This window comes from Mya arenaria, chromosome 6 (assembly GCF_026914265.1).
Source record: "Mya arenaria isolate MELC-2E11 chromosome 6, ASM2691426v1".
NCBI classification, from domain to species: Eukaryota; Metazoa; Mollusca; class Bivalvia; order Myida; family Myidae; genus Mya; species Mya arenaria.
In genome coordinates this window covers 46,292,125-46,308,712 of record NC_069127.1, presented here as the reverse complement: position 1 = coordinate 46,308,712, position 16,588 = coordinate 46,292,125, and the positions used below count along the sequence as shown (strand labels likewise).

The 16,588-nt window shown below is 36.0% G+C and overlaps 1 protein-coding gene across 2 annotated transcripts in view; it reads right to left on the bottom strand.

Annotated features, from left to right (window-relative positions):
- Positions 1-15,936, bottom strand: part of LOC128237339 (cytochrome b-245 heavy chain-like) — a 119,928-nt gene extending 103,992 nt beyond the window's left edge. For both annotated transcript variants that reach the window (XM_052952758.1, XM_052952759.1), the window contains exons 1-3: positions 15,806-15,936; positions 7,395-7,469; positions 2,912-3,007 (exon numbers count right to left, since the gene is read on the bottom strand). In XM_052952758.1, the coding sequence (XP_052808718.1) occupies positions 2,912-3,007; positions 7,395-7,436 (138 nt within the window). In that variant the 5' untranslated portion in view covers positions 7,437-7,469; positions 15,806-15,936. The remainder of the gene's footprint in view (positions 1-2,911; positions 3,008-7,394; positions 7,470-15,805) is intronic.
- Positions 15,937-16,588: the final 652 nt, after the last annotated feature.

The following is a 16,588-nucleotide window of genomic DNA, read 5'->3' as shown; positions in this document are numbered from 1 at the left end:
AGCTGTTAGATTGGCATTTTATTCATTTATAGACAATGATGTTGCCATTTAACTTTCAAGTGTAGGTGGCATTTGAACCCTCAATCAGATATACCTACGGAATAAGTTTCAGGTTGAAACCTCCTATAGTTTACGAGATATGCCACGGACAAAACCTAAGCAAGAAAATTAACTAAGGGCAATAACTCTAAAAATATGGCAGCAAGAGTAACGGTTCTTATGCACTGCACTTGCCCTCAATGAGATCTATCTAGCTATGAAGTTTCAAGTTGATACCTCTTATATTCTTCAAGATATGCCCCGGACAAAACTTTAAGCATGAAAATTAACAAAGGGCAATAACTTTAAAACTAAGAAAGCAAGAGTTACTGTTATTATATCTAGCTATGAAGTTTCAAGTTGATACCTCTTATATTCTTCAAGATATGCCCCGGACAAAACTTTAAGCATGAAAATTAACAAAGGGCAATAACTTTAAAACTAAGAAAGCAAGAGTTACTGTTATTGTGCACTGCACTTGCCCTCAATGAGATCTGTCTAGCTATGAAGTTTCAAGTTGATACCTCTTATATTCTTCAAGATATGCCCCGGACAAAACTTTAAGCATGAAAATTAACAAAGGGCAATAACTTTAAAACTAAGAAAGCAAGAGTTACTGTTATTATATCTAGCTATGAAGTTTCAAGTTGATACCTCTTATATTCTTCAAGATATGCCCCGGACAAAACTTTAAGCATGAAAATTAACAAAGGGCAATAACTTTAAAACTAAGAAAGCAAGAGTTACTGTTATTGTGCACTGCACTTGCCCTCAATGAGATCTGTCTAGCTATGACGTTTCAAGTTGATACCTCTTATATTCTTCAAGATATGCCCCGGACAAAACTTTAAGCATGAAAATTAACAAAGGGCAATAATTTTAAAACTAAGAAAGCAAGAGTTACTGTTATTGTGCACTGCACTTGCCCTCCATGAGATCTATCTACATATGAAGTTTCAAGTTGATAACTCTTATATTCTACAAGATATGCCCCGGACAAAACTTTAAGCATGAAAAATAACAAAGGGCAAAACTCTAAAAATATGGAAGCAAGAGTAACAGTTCTTGTGCACTGCACTTGGCCTCAATGAGATCTATCTAGCTATGAAGTTTCAAGTTGATACCTCTTATATTCTTCAAGATATGCCCCGGACAAAACTTTAAGCATAAAATTAACAAAGGGCAATAACTTTAAAACTAAGAAAGCAAGAGTTACTGTTATTGTGCACTGCACTTGCCCTCAATGAGATATATCTAGCTATGAAGTTTCAAGTTGATACCTCTTATATTCTTCAAGATATGCCCCGGACAAAACTTTAAGCATGAAAATTAACAAAGGGCAATAACTTTAAAACTAAGAAAGCAAGAGTTACTGTTATTGTGCACTGCACTTGCCCTCCATGAGATCTATCTACATATGAAGTTTCAAGTTGATAACTCTTATATTCTACAAGATATGCCCCGGACAAAACTTTAAGCATGAAAAATAACAAAGGGCAAAACTCTAAAAATATGGAAGCAAGAGTAACAGTTCTTGTGCACTGCACTTGCCCTCAATTAGATCTATGTACATATGAAGTTTCAAGTTGATACCACTAATAGTGTAGGAGATATACCCCGGACAAGCGAAAATGGGACGCGGACGCCGCCGCCGCCGACAAAAGTAACCCCTATATGTCGTCTTTTCAGGCGACACAAAAATGTTCAAATCTGTCAAGCTTTTCATGAGTTATCGTCTGGAAACAGTTTTACTATTTTTAGTAACAGTGAAATTGACCTTGGCCCCACCAGCCCCAATATCGAACTTGACCTGTATCTTCTGATGTTACACCTGTGTACCAAAACATTTCCAAATCTGTCAAGCCTTTCATGAGTTATCGTCCGGAAACTGTTTTTCTATTTTTAGTAACAGTGACCTTGACCTTGGCCCCACCAGCCCCAATATCGAACTTGACCTGTATCTTCTTATGTTACACCTGTGTACCAAAAAAATTTCTAATCTGTCTAGTCTTTCATGAGTTATCGTCCGGAAACCATGAAAACCGACAAGACCGACCGACAGACAGACAGACCGACTGACAAGTTCACTCCTATATACTCCCTCAAACTTCGTTTGTGGGGGTATAATAAGGTTCATCTACTGTTCATTACCAACTTGCCAAGCAAGTTTAGTCCCTCAGACATAGAGTTCTTCATAACAGATTTGCAGCTCAAGGTCACCACCACCTAGACCATTTACCCACTGATCTCAAAATAATAGTGTTTCACCGCTGGTCATTTCCAGCCTGCCTTCCAGTTTGAGGTCTATCTGCTCAAGCAATCTTCAGTTATTGATCAAAAGCCAACGGGACGGACAGACAGTCATGGAAATGCACATGTCTGGCTAAGTAACCAATCAACCACTTAACTCACATGCTGTGAATCCAAACCTAGATGCGTTCAAAGTGACAATGCAAATCTGATATGGTTTTCATAATTTTCAGAGCAGTTTTATAATTGATTATGACAAAACAGCTGCCAATAGGACTTTAAATCCGATTTCACATCAAATATGGAAATACAAACAAAGAGCATTTATACATTAATCATAATGTATTACATTATACATGTATCATACATTTGTAATTATAGTTTGATCATAAAACCTCTAGTTTTAACAGATTGTCAAAATCAAACATGTTTATGTATATACAATGTATATATAAACATGTTGTAATATGTTGTAAATTAATAAATATATATATATATATATATATATATATATATATTTGTGTACTCACCACTTTAAATACTCTCCTTTAAAGGCATGATCATTTGAATTGGATTTATTTTAAAATAACACATCATGCTGATAATGAACTATGATACTAACCCCAACAATTTTCCTGAGGTAGAAAAACTCTGCAGAATTTTTGTACACGAAATATTCATACAGGAACATTGCTATGTTTCCCAAAATCCAAATTCCCTGAAAGTTAATACAATAATAAATTGTCAATATGATTGTCATACAAGTAAGGTACATGATTTACTGTTACTTAATAAACAGTAGACCAGCCTGAGTTATAAAAGTCAGTGGCAAATATTCAAGTAAAATAGCAATGAATTTGCTGAGGGCTATGAATGTTGAAATGCTCCTATTCTTCTACATTATAAAATTTGAAAGTTAAAGAAATATATATTTTTAATAATATTCATACAAGTTAAACAAGAGGGCAATGATGACACTAGAAGGCTCACCTAAGCAAAGGGCCACAACTCTGTGATAAAGCATTATTAAAAATGTTGCAATTTAAACATATCTTTAACTGATGACGATAGCTTGTTTTATATTTGTAAAGGGTCATGCAATGAAGCTACCTGTAAAGTTTCCTTGAATTTGTCATTATAGTTTCAGAGTAGATTTTTTTAAAGCTAAACAGGAAGTTGGTCATTTCGTTGTTATTGTTGTTGTTGTTGTTATTGATCAATCGTGACCCCTTGTTGTATTTTTGTAGAGGGTCACCCAAGGAAGCTTCCCGTAATGTTTCACTGAATTAGAAGCGTAAGTTTCACAGGAGATGGGGTTTTTAAAGCAATCAGGAAAAGTCAGCCATTGTGTTGTTGTTGCTGTTGTTGTTGATCAATGGTGACCCCTCGGTGTATTTTTGTAGAGGGTCACCCAAGGAAGCTTCCTGTTAAGTTTCATTGAATTTGGACTAGTAGTTTCAGAGGTGATGTTTTTAAAGCAAAACAGGAAGTCGGCCATTTTGTTGTTGTTGTTGTTGATCAATCGTGACCCCTTGTTGTATTTTTGTAGACGGTCACCCAAGAAAGCTTCCTGTAAAGTTTCATTGAATTTGGACTGGCAGTTTCAGAGGAGATGTGTTTTAAAGCAAAACAGGAAGTCAGCCATTTTGTTGTTGTTGTTGTTGATCAATCCTGACCCCTTGTTGTATTTTTGTAGAGGGTCACCCAAGAAAGCTTATGTAAAGTTTCATTGAATTTGGGGTGGTAGTTTCAGAGGTGATGGGTTTTTTTAAAGCAAAACAGGAAGTCAGTCATTTTGCTATTGTTGCTGTTGTTGTTGAGCAATCGTGACCCCTTGTTGTATTTTCATAGAGGGTCACCCAAGGAAGCTTCCTGTAAAGTTTCATTGAATTTGGACTGGTAGTTTCAGAGGAAATGTGTTTTAAAGCAAAACAGGAAGACGGCCATTTTGTTTTTGTTGCTGTTGATCAATCATGACCCCTTGTTGTATTTTTGTAGAGGGTCACCCACGAAAGATTCCTGTACAGTTTCATTGAATTTGGACCGGTAGTTTAAGAGGAGATGTTTTTTAAAGCAAAACAGGAAGTCAGCCATTTTGTTGTTGTTGTTGTTGATAAATCGTGACCCCTTGTTGTATATTTGTAGAGGGTCACCCAAGGAAGCTTCCATGTAAAGTTTCATTGAGTGGTAGTATCAGAGGAGATGTGTTTTTAAAGCAAAACAGGAAGTCAGCCATTTTGTTGTTGTTGCTGTTGTTGTTGTTGTTGTCGTTCAATCCTGACCCCTTGTTGTATTTTTGTAGAGGATCTCCCAAGGAAGCTTCCTGTAAACTTTCATTGAATTTGGACTGGTAGTTTCAGAGGAGATGCTTTTTAAAGCAAAACAGGAAGTTGGTCATTTCGTTGTTATTGTTGTTGTTGTTGTTATTGATCAATCGTGACCCCTTGTTGTATTTTTGTAGAGGGTCACCCAAGGAAGCTTCCCGTAATGTTTCACTGAATTAGAAGCGTAAGTTTCACAGGAGATGGGGTTTTTTAAAGCAATCAGGAAAAGTCAGCCATTGTGTTGTTGTTGCTGTTGTTGTTGATCAATGGTGACCCCTCGGTGTATTTTTGTAGAGGGTCACCCAAGGAAGCTTCCTGTTAAGTTTCATTGAATTTGGACTAGTAGTTTCAGAGGTGATGTTTTTAAAGCAAAACAGGAAGTCGGCCATTTTGTTGTTGTTGTTGTTGATCAATCGTGACCCCTTGTTGTATTTTTGTAGACGGTCACCCAAGGAAGCTTCCTGTAAAGTTTCATTGAATTTGGACTGGCAGTTTCAGAGGAGATGTGTTTTAAAGCAAAACAGGAAGTCAGCCATTTTGTTGTTGTTGTTGTTGATCAATCCTGACCCCTTGTTGTATTTTTGTAGAGGGTCACCCAAGAAAGCTTCCTGTAAAGTTTCATTGAATTTGGGGTGGTAGTTTCAGAGGTGATGGGTTTTTTTAAAGCAAAACAGGAAGTCAGTCATTTTGCTATTGTTGCTGTTGTTGTTGAGCAATCGTGACCCCTTGTTGTATTTTCATAGAGGGTCACCCAAGGAAGCTTCCTGTAAAGTTTCATTGAATTTGGACTGGTAGTTTCAGAGGAAATGTGTTTTAAAGCAAAACAGGAAGACGGCCATTTTGTTTTTGTTGCTGTTGATCAATCATGACCCCTTGTTGTATTTTTGTAGAGGGTCACCCACGAAAGATTCCTGTACAGTTTCATTGAATTTGGACTGGTAGTTTAAGAGGAGATGTTTTTTAAAGCAAAACAGGAAGTCAGCCATTTTGTTGTTGTTGTTGTTGATAAATCGTGACCCCTTGTTGTATATTTGTAGAGGGTCACCCAAGGAAGCTTCCATGTAAAGTTTCATTGAGTGGTAGTATCAGAGGAGATGTGTTTTTAAAGCAAAACAGGAAGTCAGCCATTTTGTTGTTGTTGCTGTTGTTGTTGTTGTTGTCGTTCAATCCTGACCCCTTGTTGTATTTTTGTAGAGGATCTCCCAAGGAAGCTTCCTGTAAACTTTCATTGAATTTGGACTGGTAGTTTCAGAGGAGATGCTTTTAAAAGCAAAACATGTAGTCAGCCATTTTGTTGTTGTTAATGTTGTTAATCAATCGTGACTCCTTGTTGTATTTTTGTAGAGGGACACCCAAGGAAGCTTCCTGTCAAGTTTCATTGAATTTGGCCAGGTAATATCAGAGGAGATGTTTTTTAAGCAATTTTTGATGGACGGACTGACAGACGGACAACGGTCAAAGACCGATCACGATAGCTCACCTTGAGCACTTCATGCTCTGGTGAGCTAAAAATATAATATTCTATTCCTAAAAGTTAAAAAGGTATGTTATATGTTTTCTGTCTTTACTCAAACTTCTCCTTTCCCTCATATTTCAAAACCATATCCAGCACATGAATAGAACTGAATTAAGGAAACAACACTGAATTTAATATGACAAAGCAGACCATCTAAAAACAAGAGGGCCCTGAGGGCCCTGTATCGCTCACCTGATCCAATTCAAGGGTGAAATAAGTGTTTTCAGGGTGAGGCCAATTGTGACAGGGGGAGGGAATAAGTGTTTTTCAGGGCAATGGAAAGTGCAACTAGAGGGAGGACTTAATTAAAACAAATTTAGGACTAGTTTTCAATGCTGCATATTAAATATTAAAAGTGAGGGTATTACAGTTTTAGAAAATTTGAAATGTCAGTCTGGTGGTCTGCTACCTTAGAAAGGATGCGTACTTGTCTTTGTTTGTACATTTTATTTTCTGTTCATGTTATGGTAATTTAGAATGTATTTTAGCAGTGAGTGTGATTAAACCACTTGCTCTACATGAAAATGCACGAAACATTGAAAACTTATAATACATACTTATGACTACATCATGGAAGGACTTTTTTATTAAATTAAATAAATATTTGATTGGTGCATCCTTTATTTTTTACATGTACTTAAATGGATGATCCCAGTCTCCTAAATATTGTCTGGGAACGAGAATGTCCCTTATTTGTTCCAAATATCTGATATATTTTATCTTTTCTACTTGTCATGTACTTTTATCACTCACACTCATTCAATTCGTATTCACAACCAATCCTCGAGGGCGGTTCAAGTGGCCTAGCCGAGCACTCAGAAATGTCGCACTCATGCAAAACACTTGTGAACACGGATATACCTTTTACTCGAAAATATATCGACCGTTATGTGATTACAGAGGATAAACTCATTGAGTGTGAATGAGAGTGATTGTTCTGAATTCGGCACTTAGTATCACAGTTTTTGTTTTTTTCAAAAATTGAAAATCCACGAATTTAATAACCCACGAATATGAATTATTTCACAGTATATTGGAAGCATATTCAAAGTGCTGTTCCACATTTTTTGGTGAAACACATGGCAGCATTTCCATTCTATATATCTATTTTCTGATATTCTATATATTAATGTTGATTTCTAATTTCACATAATACACTGTTAATAGAAATGACCTAAAGAACCATTCATTTCATGGAAATCAAAAATACATCTTAGTCATAGTGTCTAAGTTACAGATAGCACTAGGTGAAGGCAAACAATTACAATAAAGATCCATCGTGGAACATCATTCAGGTGTCTTGCCATGCTTTCAGCCCGGAACAACTCCGATAACGTCACCTGAAACAATCATTTTGTTTAATTAAATATTAAGAAGCCACTTATTAACAGTATTTTCAACTTCAACTTTTTGGGTAATTCATACTCAGGGGATAACACTAACTTTATTTCCCAGGGATCCAGAAGGGACACCTCCAGCTGAAGTAAAGAGTCCCTTCATAATAATTTCGTCCCTAGGAAAATATCTCTTTGTTCAATGTGTTAGAATGGGCAGTTTATGTGCATATTTGACAAATAATTTCACATGACATTGAGTGTAGAAGGGCTCTTAAATTCTGATTGGGACTGTCAATTTTTTACTATAGACAAATAGATGAGATTTCAGGTGGTAAAAGCTGAAAGTATTTCACAAAGTCAAGAGCATGGGTCCATGGCACGTATGCCTGTGTAGGAGCATGTATGTGAGAGTGTGTGTGTGTCTGAGATTGAGAGGATTTCATTCAAATACTTGATATGTTGAGAGGATTATTAATATTAGAAAACTGATTTTGAAGAATCTTTAAAGAAATGTCCACTAATTTATACTAGACCAAGGAGGCAAATTTAACCACAATATAAGGCATTCAGTAATCTAAAAGATTTCTTGAAAGTTCATTAAGTAAATTACTGTTTAGTAACTGAGTATCAGAATAATAATAAGAAATATTAAGGATAGATTCTCCTTTCATGAATCTTGGACCTTACAGTCACAGTCACTTTGAACTTGCAGGCAACAAGGAAGTGACTTTGAACTTGAAGGCAACAAGGAAGTCACTTTAAACTTGCAGGCAACAAGGAAGTCACTTTGAACTTGCAGGCAACAAGGAAGTCACTTTGAACTTGCAGGCAACAAAAAAGTCACTTTGAACTTGCAGGCACCAAAAAAGTCACTTTGAACTTGCAGGCAACAAGGAAGTCACTTTGAACTTGAAGGCAACAAGGAAGTCACTTTGAACTTGCAGGCAACAAAAAAGTCACTTTGAACTTGCAGGCAACAAGGAAGTCACTTTGAACTTGAAGGCAACAAGGACGTCACTTTGAACTTGAAGGCAACAAAAAAGTGACTTTGAACTTGAAGGCAACAAGGAAGTGACTTTGAACTTGAAGGCAACAAGAAAGTGACTTTGAACTTGAAGGCAACAAGGAAGTCACTTTGAACTTGAAGGCAACAAGGAGGTCACTTTGAACTTGAAGGCAACAAGGAAGTCACTTTGAACTTGCAGGCAACAAGGAAGTCACTTTGAACTTGCAGGCAACAAGGAAGTCTCTTTGAACTTGCAGGCAACAAGGAAGTCACTTTAAACTTGCAGGCAACAAGGAAGTTACTTTGAACTTGAAGGCAACAAGAAAGTGACTTTGAACTTGAAGGCAACAAGGAAGTGACTTTGAACTTGAAGGCAACAAGGAAGTCACTTTGAACTTGAAGGCAACAAAAAAGTCACTTTGAACTTGCAGGCAACAAGGAAGTCACTTTGAACTTGCAGGCAACAAGGAAGTCACTTTGAACTTGCAGGCAACAAGGAAGTCACTTTGAACTTGAAGGCAACAAGGAAGTCACTTTGAACTAGAAGGCAACAAACAAGGAAGTGACTTTGAACTTGAAGGCAACAAGGAAGTGACTTTGAACTTGAAAGCAACAAGGAAGTGACTTTAAACTTGAAGGCAACAAGGAAGTGACTTAAAACTTGAAGGCAACAAGGAAGTGACTTTGAACTTGCAGGCAACAAGGAATTGACTTTGAACTTGAAGGTAACAAGGAAGTCACTTTGAACTAGAAGGCAACAAGAAAGTGACTTTGAACTTGAAGGCAACAAGAAAGTCACTTTGAACTTGCAGGCAACAAGAAAGTCACTTTGAACTTGCAGGAAACAAGAAAGTTACTTTGAACTTGCAGGCAACAAGAAATTCACTTTGAACTTGCAGGAAACAAGAAAGTCACTTTGAACTTGCAGGAAACAAGAAAGTCACTTTGAACTTGAAGGCAACAAGAAAGTTACTTTGAACTTGAAGGCAACAAGAAAGTTACTTTGAACTTGAAGGCAACAAGGAAGTTACTTTGAACTTGAATGCAACAAGGAAGTTACTTTGAACCTGCACCCAACAACAGAGTAACTTTGAACATGCAGGCAACAAGAAAGTCACTTTGAACTTGCAGGCAACAAGGAAGTTACTTTGAACTTGAAGGCAACAAGGAAGTTACTTTGAACGTGTAGGCAACAAGGACGTTACTTTGAACCTGCACCAAACAACACAGTGACTTTGAACTTGACAACAAGGAGGTCACTTTGAACTTGCAGGCAACAAGTAAGTCACTTTGAACTTGCAGGCAAGAATGTCAAGACACTTTGAACTTGCATTATTTTATAACTTAACAAGAGGCCCAAGAGAGCCCATGCTCTCCTGGCATGGCTCTTGTGGTCATTTTTAATCCAGAGCATGTACATATGAGTAATAGGCAACAAATATATAGTTCCCTTTTTGTGTTTGGGTAAGCTAAAAAATGCTGCATGTTCAACATCTGAGGACAGAAAGTGTTGTAAGCAGATTAATTGCATGAACTATTTTAATATGTGCCAAATAAAGGTTATCTGAGGGTAAAAAATATTTGCTTTAAAAACTGTACTCATGGTCAAAATTTCATTTCTGTAGCTTTAAAAATTAAAAAGTAAGTCAAAAAAGGTGGGGCCAGCTTTTGCCCAAGGGGCATAATTTCAAATGTTTTGCTAGACGGTCATCATATGATGCTCCACAACAAGTATTAATGTATGGGTCTTGTGGTTTGAACAAGAAGATTTTGAAAATATTTCTTAAAATAAGTCTCTAGAAAACTTTTGACCCCGAGGCAGTGCCAGTTTTGACCCCAGGGGCATAATTTGAACAACCATGGTGGTGGACCAGGATCTGCATAGCCTTTTCAGACAAAAAGGTTTTTAACATTTCCCAATTTAAGTATACCAAACCTGTGAAATGCTGGGCGTGGCCAATTAGGACCCCAGGGGCATAATTTGAACAAACATTTACAAGCAATTGTGACTTTACATGTAAACTTGGCTAAAAATAGACTTCGCTCATGTAGGCTTGGTTAAAAAATAGACTTAGCTAAAAAAAGCATTTTTTATACTTTCAAGACCCATAATCTAGGCATGCATGGGCGGATCTGGCTGGTTTTCGAAAGGAACCGAGCTCTAATTGATATCTAGATACTGCACTAGTTTCATCGAGATACAATCAAAACTGAAGACTATATCGTGTTCACAAGCATATGTTTACAGACGCACTGATTTTTTATACTTTCAAGGCCCATAATCTAGGCATTCATGGGCAGATCTGGCTGGTTTTCGAAAGGAACCGAGCTCTAATGGATATCTAAATACTGTACAAGTTTCATCGAGATACAAGGAAAACTGAAGACTGTATCGTGTTCACAAGCAATTGTTTACAGACGCACGGACGCACATACTACCTACACATTACCATCGCATAAGCTCTTCTGGCCTTTGGCCAGTAGAGCTAAAAATAGCTCTACCTTCATAAATTTAAAAAATAATTTATTCTGTAAAAAACAACAACAACAAATCCATAATGAGCTATCAAGGTGTAATCTAAATTCACCACTGTAATATAATATTTGGCATGTTTAGAAGGCCAGAAAAGCAATTTATTTGTGAAAAAAAATGTTGAGAATAGTTTATTTGTACATCCACTGTCCATGATAAATTTTGTACTTGTAGGCAGAGTCTAGATGTGCCTGTGCATATAATTGAACAGACTACACCAGAACCATTGGCATCACAAGAGGTTGTCACCCTGTTCAACACTGAAAAAGTCTCTAGCGTTTCTGAGCAGGGATTCCAGCAGGATATAAAAGACCTTGCCACCGGGCTGAGAACTTTTACCTGTGTCTGATACTGAAATAATACAGGATTCTGTAAATCATGTGTTTGAAAGTCCTCTTGAAATGGAGATTTAACACTCTTCGTGACAAACAGGACATTAACCTCAATGTTGATGAGGAGTGTTTTGAATATCAAGATGAACTTTTGAATTTTGACAGACTGATGATGTTTCATAAGAGAAATACCATAAAGCCTTTATTTAGAATAAACTGCTATTGATGAATAAAGCAATGATATTACTTTGTTTTTGTTCCTTTTGTTTCGGTCTGACAGATTTTGTTTCAGTCTGACAGATTTTTATGTCTTGTCAGACCAAATGTCTGCCACTATTTTCAACTTTCGGGATGTCTGGTATACCCTCACAATCCACGCCACTTAACTACTGCCGAAAGTATCCAATTACAAACACTTAAAGGTCTATCATCCGTTCCAAACAATCCCTCCCCCACACTCTCACCAAATACACCAAGCGCCCAAACGCCACCACCTTTGACAACATAATAAACAACACATCTGAAGAAATTTAATGTCTTTGATATACAAGAAAAGAAACAAGGTATGTAACTCAAGCTTACCAGATTTCACAGTAGAGTCCATTTTTTTTTTAGTTTCTTAATCAACATACAAACAATCCATTTTAAAATGGGTGACATGAAAAGAGGAGTCAATGCCCATTAAAATGGTATGCAATATGTTGGTATAACTTTATTGTCTTTAGACAAACAAGCCAAATCATACATGTGTATGTCACGTTTTCGTCTTTTTCTGTAGTTGGAAACTGTACAGCAAATTCCAATTCTCAGTGTGTCCCCGTGTAAACAGGTCTACACACAGAAATTCCGTTCCGAAATATCACAAAAAGACAAAGCCAAGATTTTATGAACAACAGTATCAGTCTAAATCCACTTAAAAATTTCGTAAAAGGCTGTATGACTAAAATACGAATATAGGCTATTTTCGCTCATTATTCAGTCCATATAAATTTAACAGCCGCTTTGGAGTCTTTGACAATTTTTGTTTGGGCGACTCTAAGCGTCCTTATCCCACTTGTTGTTTTCCTAGCCAAGAATGACAGATCCCAGCGTTAAGTATATTGAGTCGAAAGATAACGGGCACATGCTAGATGGTTTAAAATGGCGATGCTGTTTTGACAGATCTATCTAAATTTGTGTTTCAAAAACACATACAGACAATGCGAATGTCCGTCGGACATGTCCGGTATATTTCAATTTTGACCGACGAAACTTTTGTTTTGGTCGGTCACAATGTCCGGTGAAAAATTAAAGTCAGCACCGTTTAATTTTCGGAAAATTTACTTTCAGTTTCTAAATAAATGTTCAGAGTTATTTTTATATCATGATTATTCAGCGTGTTAATCCGTGTTTCACTATTTGTAAACCCCGTTTCGACATGTTTCCGTAAAAGCCGATAAAAGGCTTAAGGTTCCGATTTCAGCTCGTACTCTTATACTTTTATTTTACGGAAATGTTCGGAAATTACAAAATTCCGTATGTAGTGGTTCCCTGCAATCATGTTAATTTAAATATGATGATTAATATACCGAGCTGACTTTCTTTCCGCTCTGTTTAACATTGCCAATAACAAGAACTCTACTTTCGTTTTTGCATAAATGTTGTGCCTGAGTTTGACTAGTAGTACAATTCATTACATTTTTTAACCGTATTGTATCTTTAATTTAAAGATGAATAAAAAGAGTAAGATCTAGCTGTTCCATGGGTAGACGAACCAGATGAGGTTTTTTTGGAAGAAAAAAATTATGACATTTATAAGATCCGAATATTGATTTTTTTACATTATGTTTGGCTTTTTTTTTGTAATTTATTATTGTACTGTAAGACAAATCTAACCAAAATTATCTAAACCTGTTATAATGGGAAATTACAAAACTTATTTAACAAAGAGGCTTAAAATCAAGGTTTAGGCTGATGTAACTGAATACTGTTTGTAACATTGCGACAGGTAAAAATTTGGTGCGACAGGTAAACTTTCAGTGTTTACCTGTCGCAATGTCCTGTGAAGAAGAAAAAGTTTTCGCGTTGTCTGCACATAAGTGTAATAAGAGAAAGGTATTGGCTTAAAATAATTCATCTTTAACTTTTGTGTTTTTATTTAACAATGCAGTGTTAAATATTGTGGAGTTACAGTTGAAGAATATATTTTACATTGGTATGAAACAGTCGGCGTTTAGGGAACAAAATGAATATCCAAATGTTAAAAAAAGTTCCCTATATGCACATTATTGTGGCTAGCTCATTGTTATGTTTTTGATATGTTATGTTTGTTTGTTCTTCAAATGTTGTTTGGAAAATAGCTCATTGAGCTAATGTTTCTTGCTAATTTATACCCAACTTTAGATAAAGATTCTTGTATAGGGTGTGGCATAATACTGCACCCTACCCCTGTGGTATTGAACTTCTATTATTTTAGACTTAAGCGTCAAGCCATGCTTGGGCACACAATGATAACCTTAGATATAAAGAATGCTGTGAGGGCCATCGCCTATGAATGTGTTGATCTGAAAAGCGATACTCGAAAGTACAATGATGAATACGCGAAATCACGAAACTACGATGGTAAAAACGCAACAATCAATGATGAAAACACGACAGTACGATAACGAAAACACGATAATACGACAGTATGATAATGATAATGCGATAAACTATCATGTTTTCACCATGGTACTTTAGAGTTTTCACCATCATAAAGTAGTGATTTAGCGTTTTCATCATCTTACTATTGCGTTTTCATCATCGTGACTTTCGTGCTGTCGCGCTTTTATCATCGTACTGTTGTGTTTTCATCATCGTACTATCGCGGTTTCATCATCTTACAGTGCGCATGTGCATAGAAGAATGGATGATACTTTTTCCCGGTCTCTTACTGTATTATCCGGTCTCCTTATTCCCGGTTCCTTGGTATTGAAATAACTTTTGGCTTCAGGCAATGGATTGTGTTGCCGATGTTTGGTAGAGAAAATCAACAATTTTGTTGCTTTTAAAAGGAGTAAAAAAAGATATTAAGACATACATGCCATATTTCTGAGAGGCTTCCCAGGGCATTTTGATATTACACCAGGGGATTTTTACCCAATATCAACATTTATAATATAAGAAGAAATACAGAAATTCACTCTACTGGTTGACATCACAAATTCGAACACTTTTTGAGGTTTTTCACAATTATCTTGGACAGTTTTTGTTGTAGTAAGTTAAAATTGCGTATGAAACATCTTTGGTTAATGTGACAACATCTGTCAAAGTACAGATTCACAATCTCATCATTTTTATGTCGAAAATCGTTCATTTTATAGACAGTAAATCACCCTTAAATTTATGCTATGGAGGGAACAAATACCGAACACTTGAAAAGCGAAAATACATGGTCATACAATAATAATTAATAAGTATGCTATTTTAGATAAAAACTTAGCTGCAAAGTTATTTATTGTTTCAGATGTTTTTCAAAACATGAAATTCAAATGTAAAGCGTGATTTCTGTTTATAAATATCTTGAATGAAGGTCAACATAACTGCAAAACCTAAAGGTGCGTGTGCGCCCTCTGACGTCATTCCCCAGTGTGCTACATTTTTATCTTAAAGCGTATAAACATTGAATGTCATTTTTTGGAAAGATACTCAACAAAACAAGATGAAACTTCGCAAGTGTAACCAAGGCAAGCCTTTGTATTGATCTAGATCATCGAATAATCGATCACGGTATACAAACCCATGTTTTAGCTAGTGTTTGGGATTTGTGCCCTGTTCGGAAATGTACCGTCAACCAGTAATTACAATAATTTTTGGAGTCATCTTGGTCCTCCATGAAATTTCACACTCATAATATCATGGATGCTTTCCACTTTCAACCACAAGCAAGTTTTAAAAAAAAATCCAGGGGAAATGGATCCCTGGCAGGGGACCAGGGGATGGGTTAGAATTCTGGGGGATTTTTCCCCCCTCCTGAGGATATGGCATGTTTCATTAAGATGATATTAAATGATTTTTTTAAGACTTGCTAGTTTCATTACTATTTTTGGCGAATATAAAAGTTGTTTGAGCTAAAATAAGCAAAAGCATATGTTTTTATATTTACACTTCATACGTAATTGAACTGCAAACTCTACAGTTCAAATTGCTCATTTGAATCAAGCAAATAAGGCGATAATATTTTTTAGCAAAAAATAAGATACTGCAGTGAATACAGTACGTTAAGATAAGAGGAGAAAATAAAATGTTTTACATATAATTAGGAAAACATTATAATAAATAGAGAATAGAGAAGTGCTTGGTTCGAAATTAAATTGCTTTTAGTAAAAATTATTGAAATTCTGTAATAAGTTTACACAATAATATCGACTTAATTCGAAAATGATACATGTATATTTCGGTTTTTTAGCATTCAACCACTTAATTATTTTCTTCTGTTGGAATGACTTACCTCAAAATCAGCTGAGCATAAAAATGCCCTGGAGAATGGAACTTAAATTACTTAAAATGTTTGCAAACATGAATGTTTTCTTTTCCTATAAACCGGGACATTTCCGGGGTGATACTAAAACCCGGCATCTGTTACCCAGTATTCCCCGGTATTGGATATCACGATATTATATGGTGTAATAATAATAATCAAAGTGCTGAAAGCACTGATGGACTAGAGCTTTATTTAGGGACAAGTTGACAACTGTGTTATAAACCTATAAACCTATTAATTTACACGTCTGACGTCTGATATCCAAAGTTCATGCTGTTTATTTCCAGACAACAATTATGTATGTTATTGCAAGTGAATTAGTTTTACATATCTCAAAACAGATTCATATATCAAAGCACCGAGAATGCTGAATGCCTCTATGCCTTTATTATATTTATTGAATAAAAAAATGTAATGAAACTTATAACCTCGAAAGTTAACATTAACAATGAAGTTTGTAAGGAAATCATAATTTCAAAGGGCGTCTTTGAATGCTAAGAAGTTATTATAGGTTAATATGAAAGGAATGTAGTTGCTTAGGTTGTTACCAGGGAAGACATAGGTTGCTGGGAAAATCATGGTTGCTCAGGTAGTCCGTGATTGGTTGCTATGAATGTAAGTTGCCGCTTAGGAAGTAAATGGTTGCTAAGAAATGTGTTGGTTCTAAAAAGGTATTGGTTGCTTAAGAAGAAAGTGGTCGCTATCAGTAAGTGGTCGAATTGTTGCAATGCAGGTCATCGGTCGGGAGAG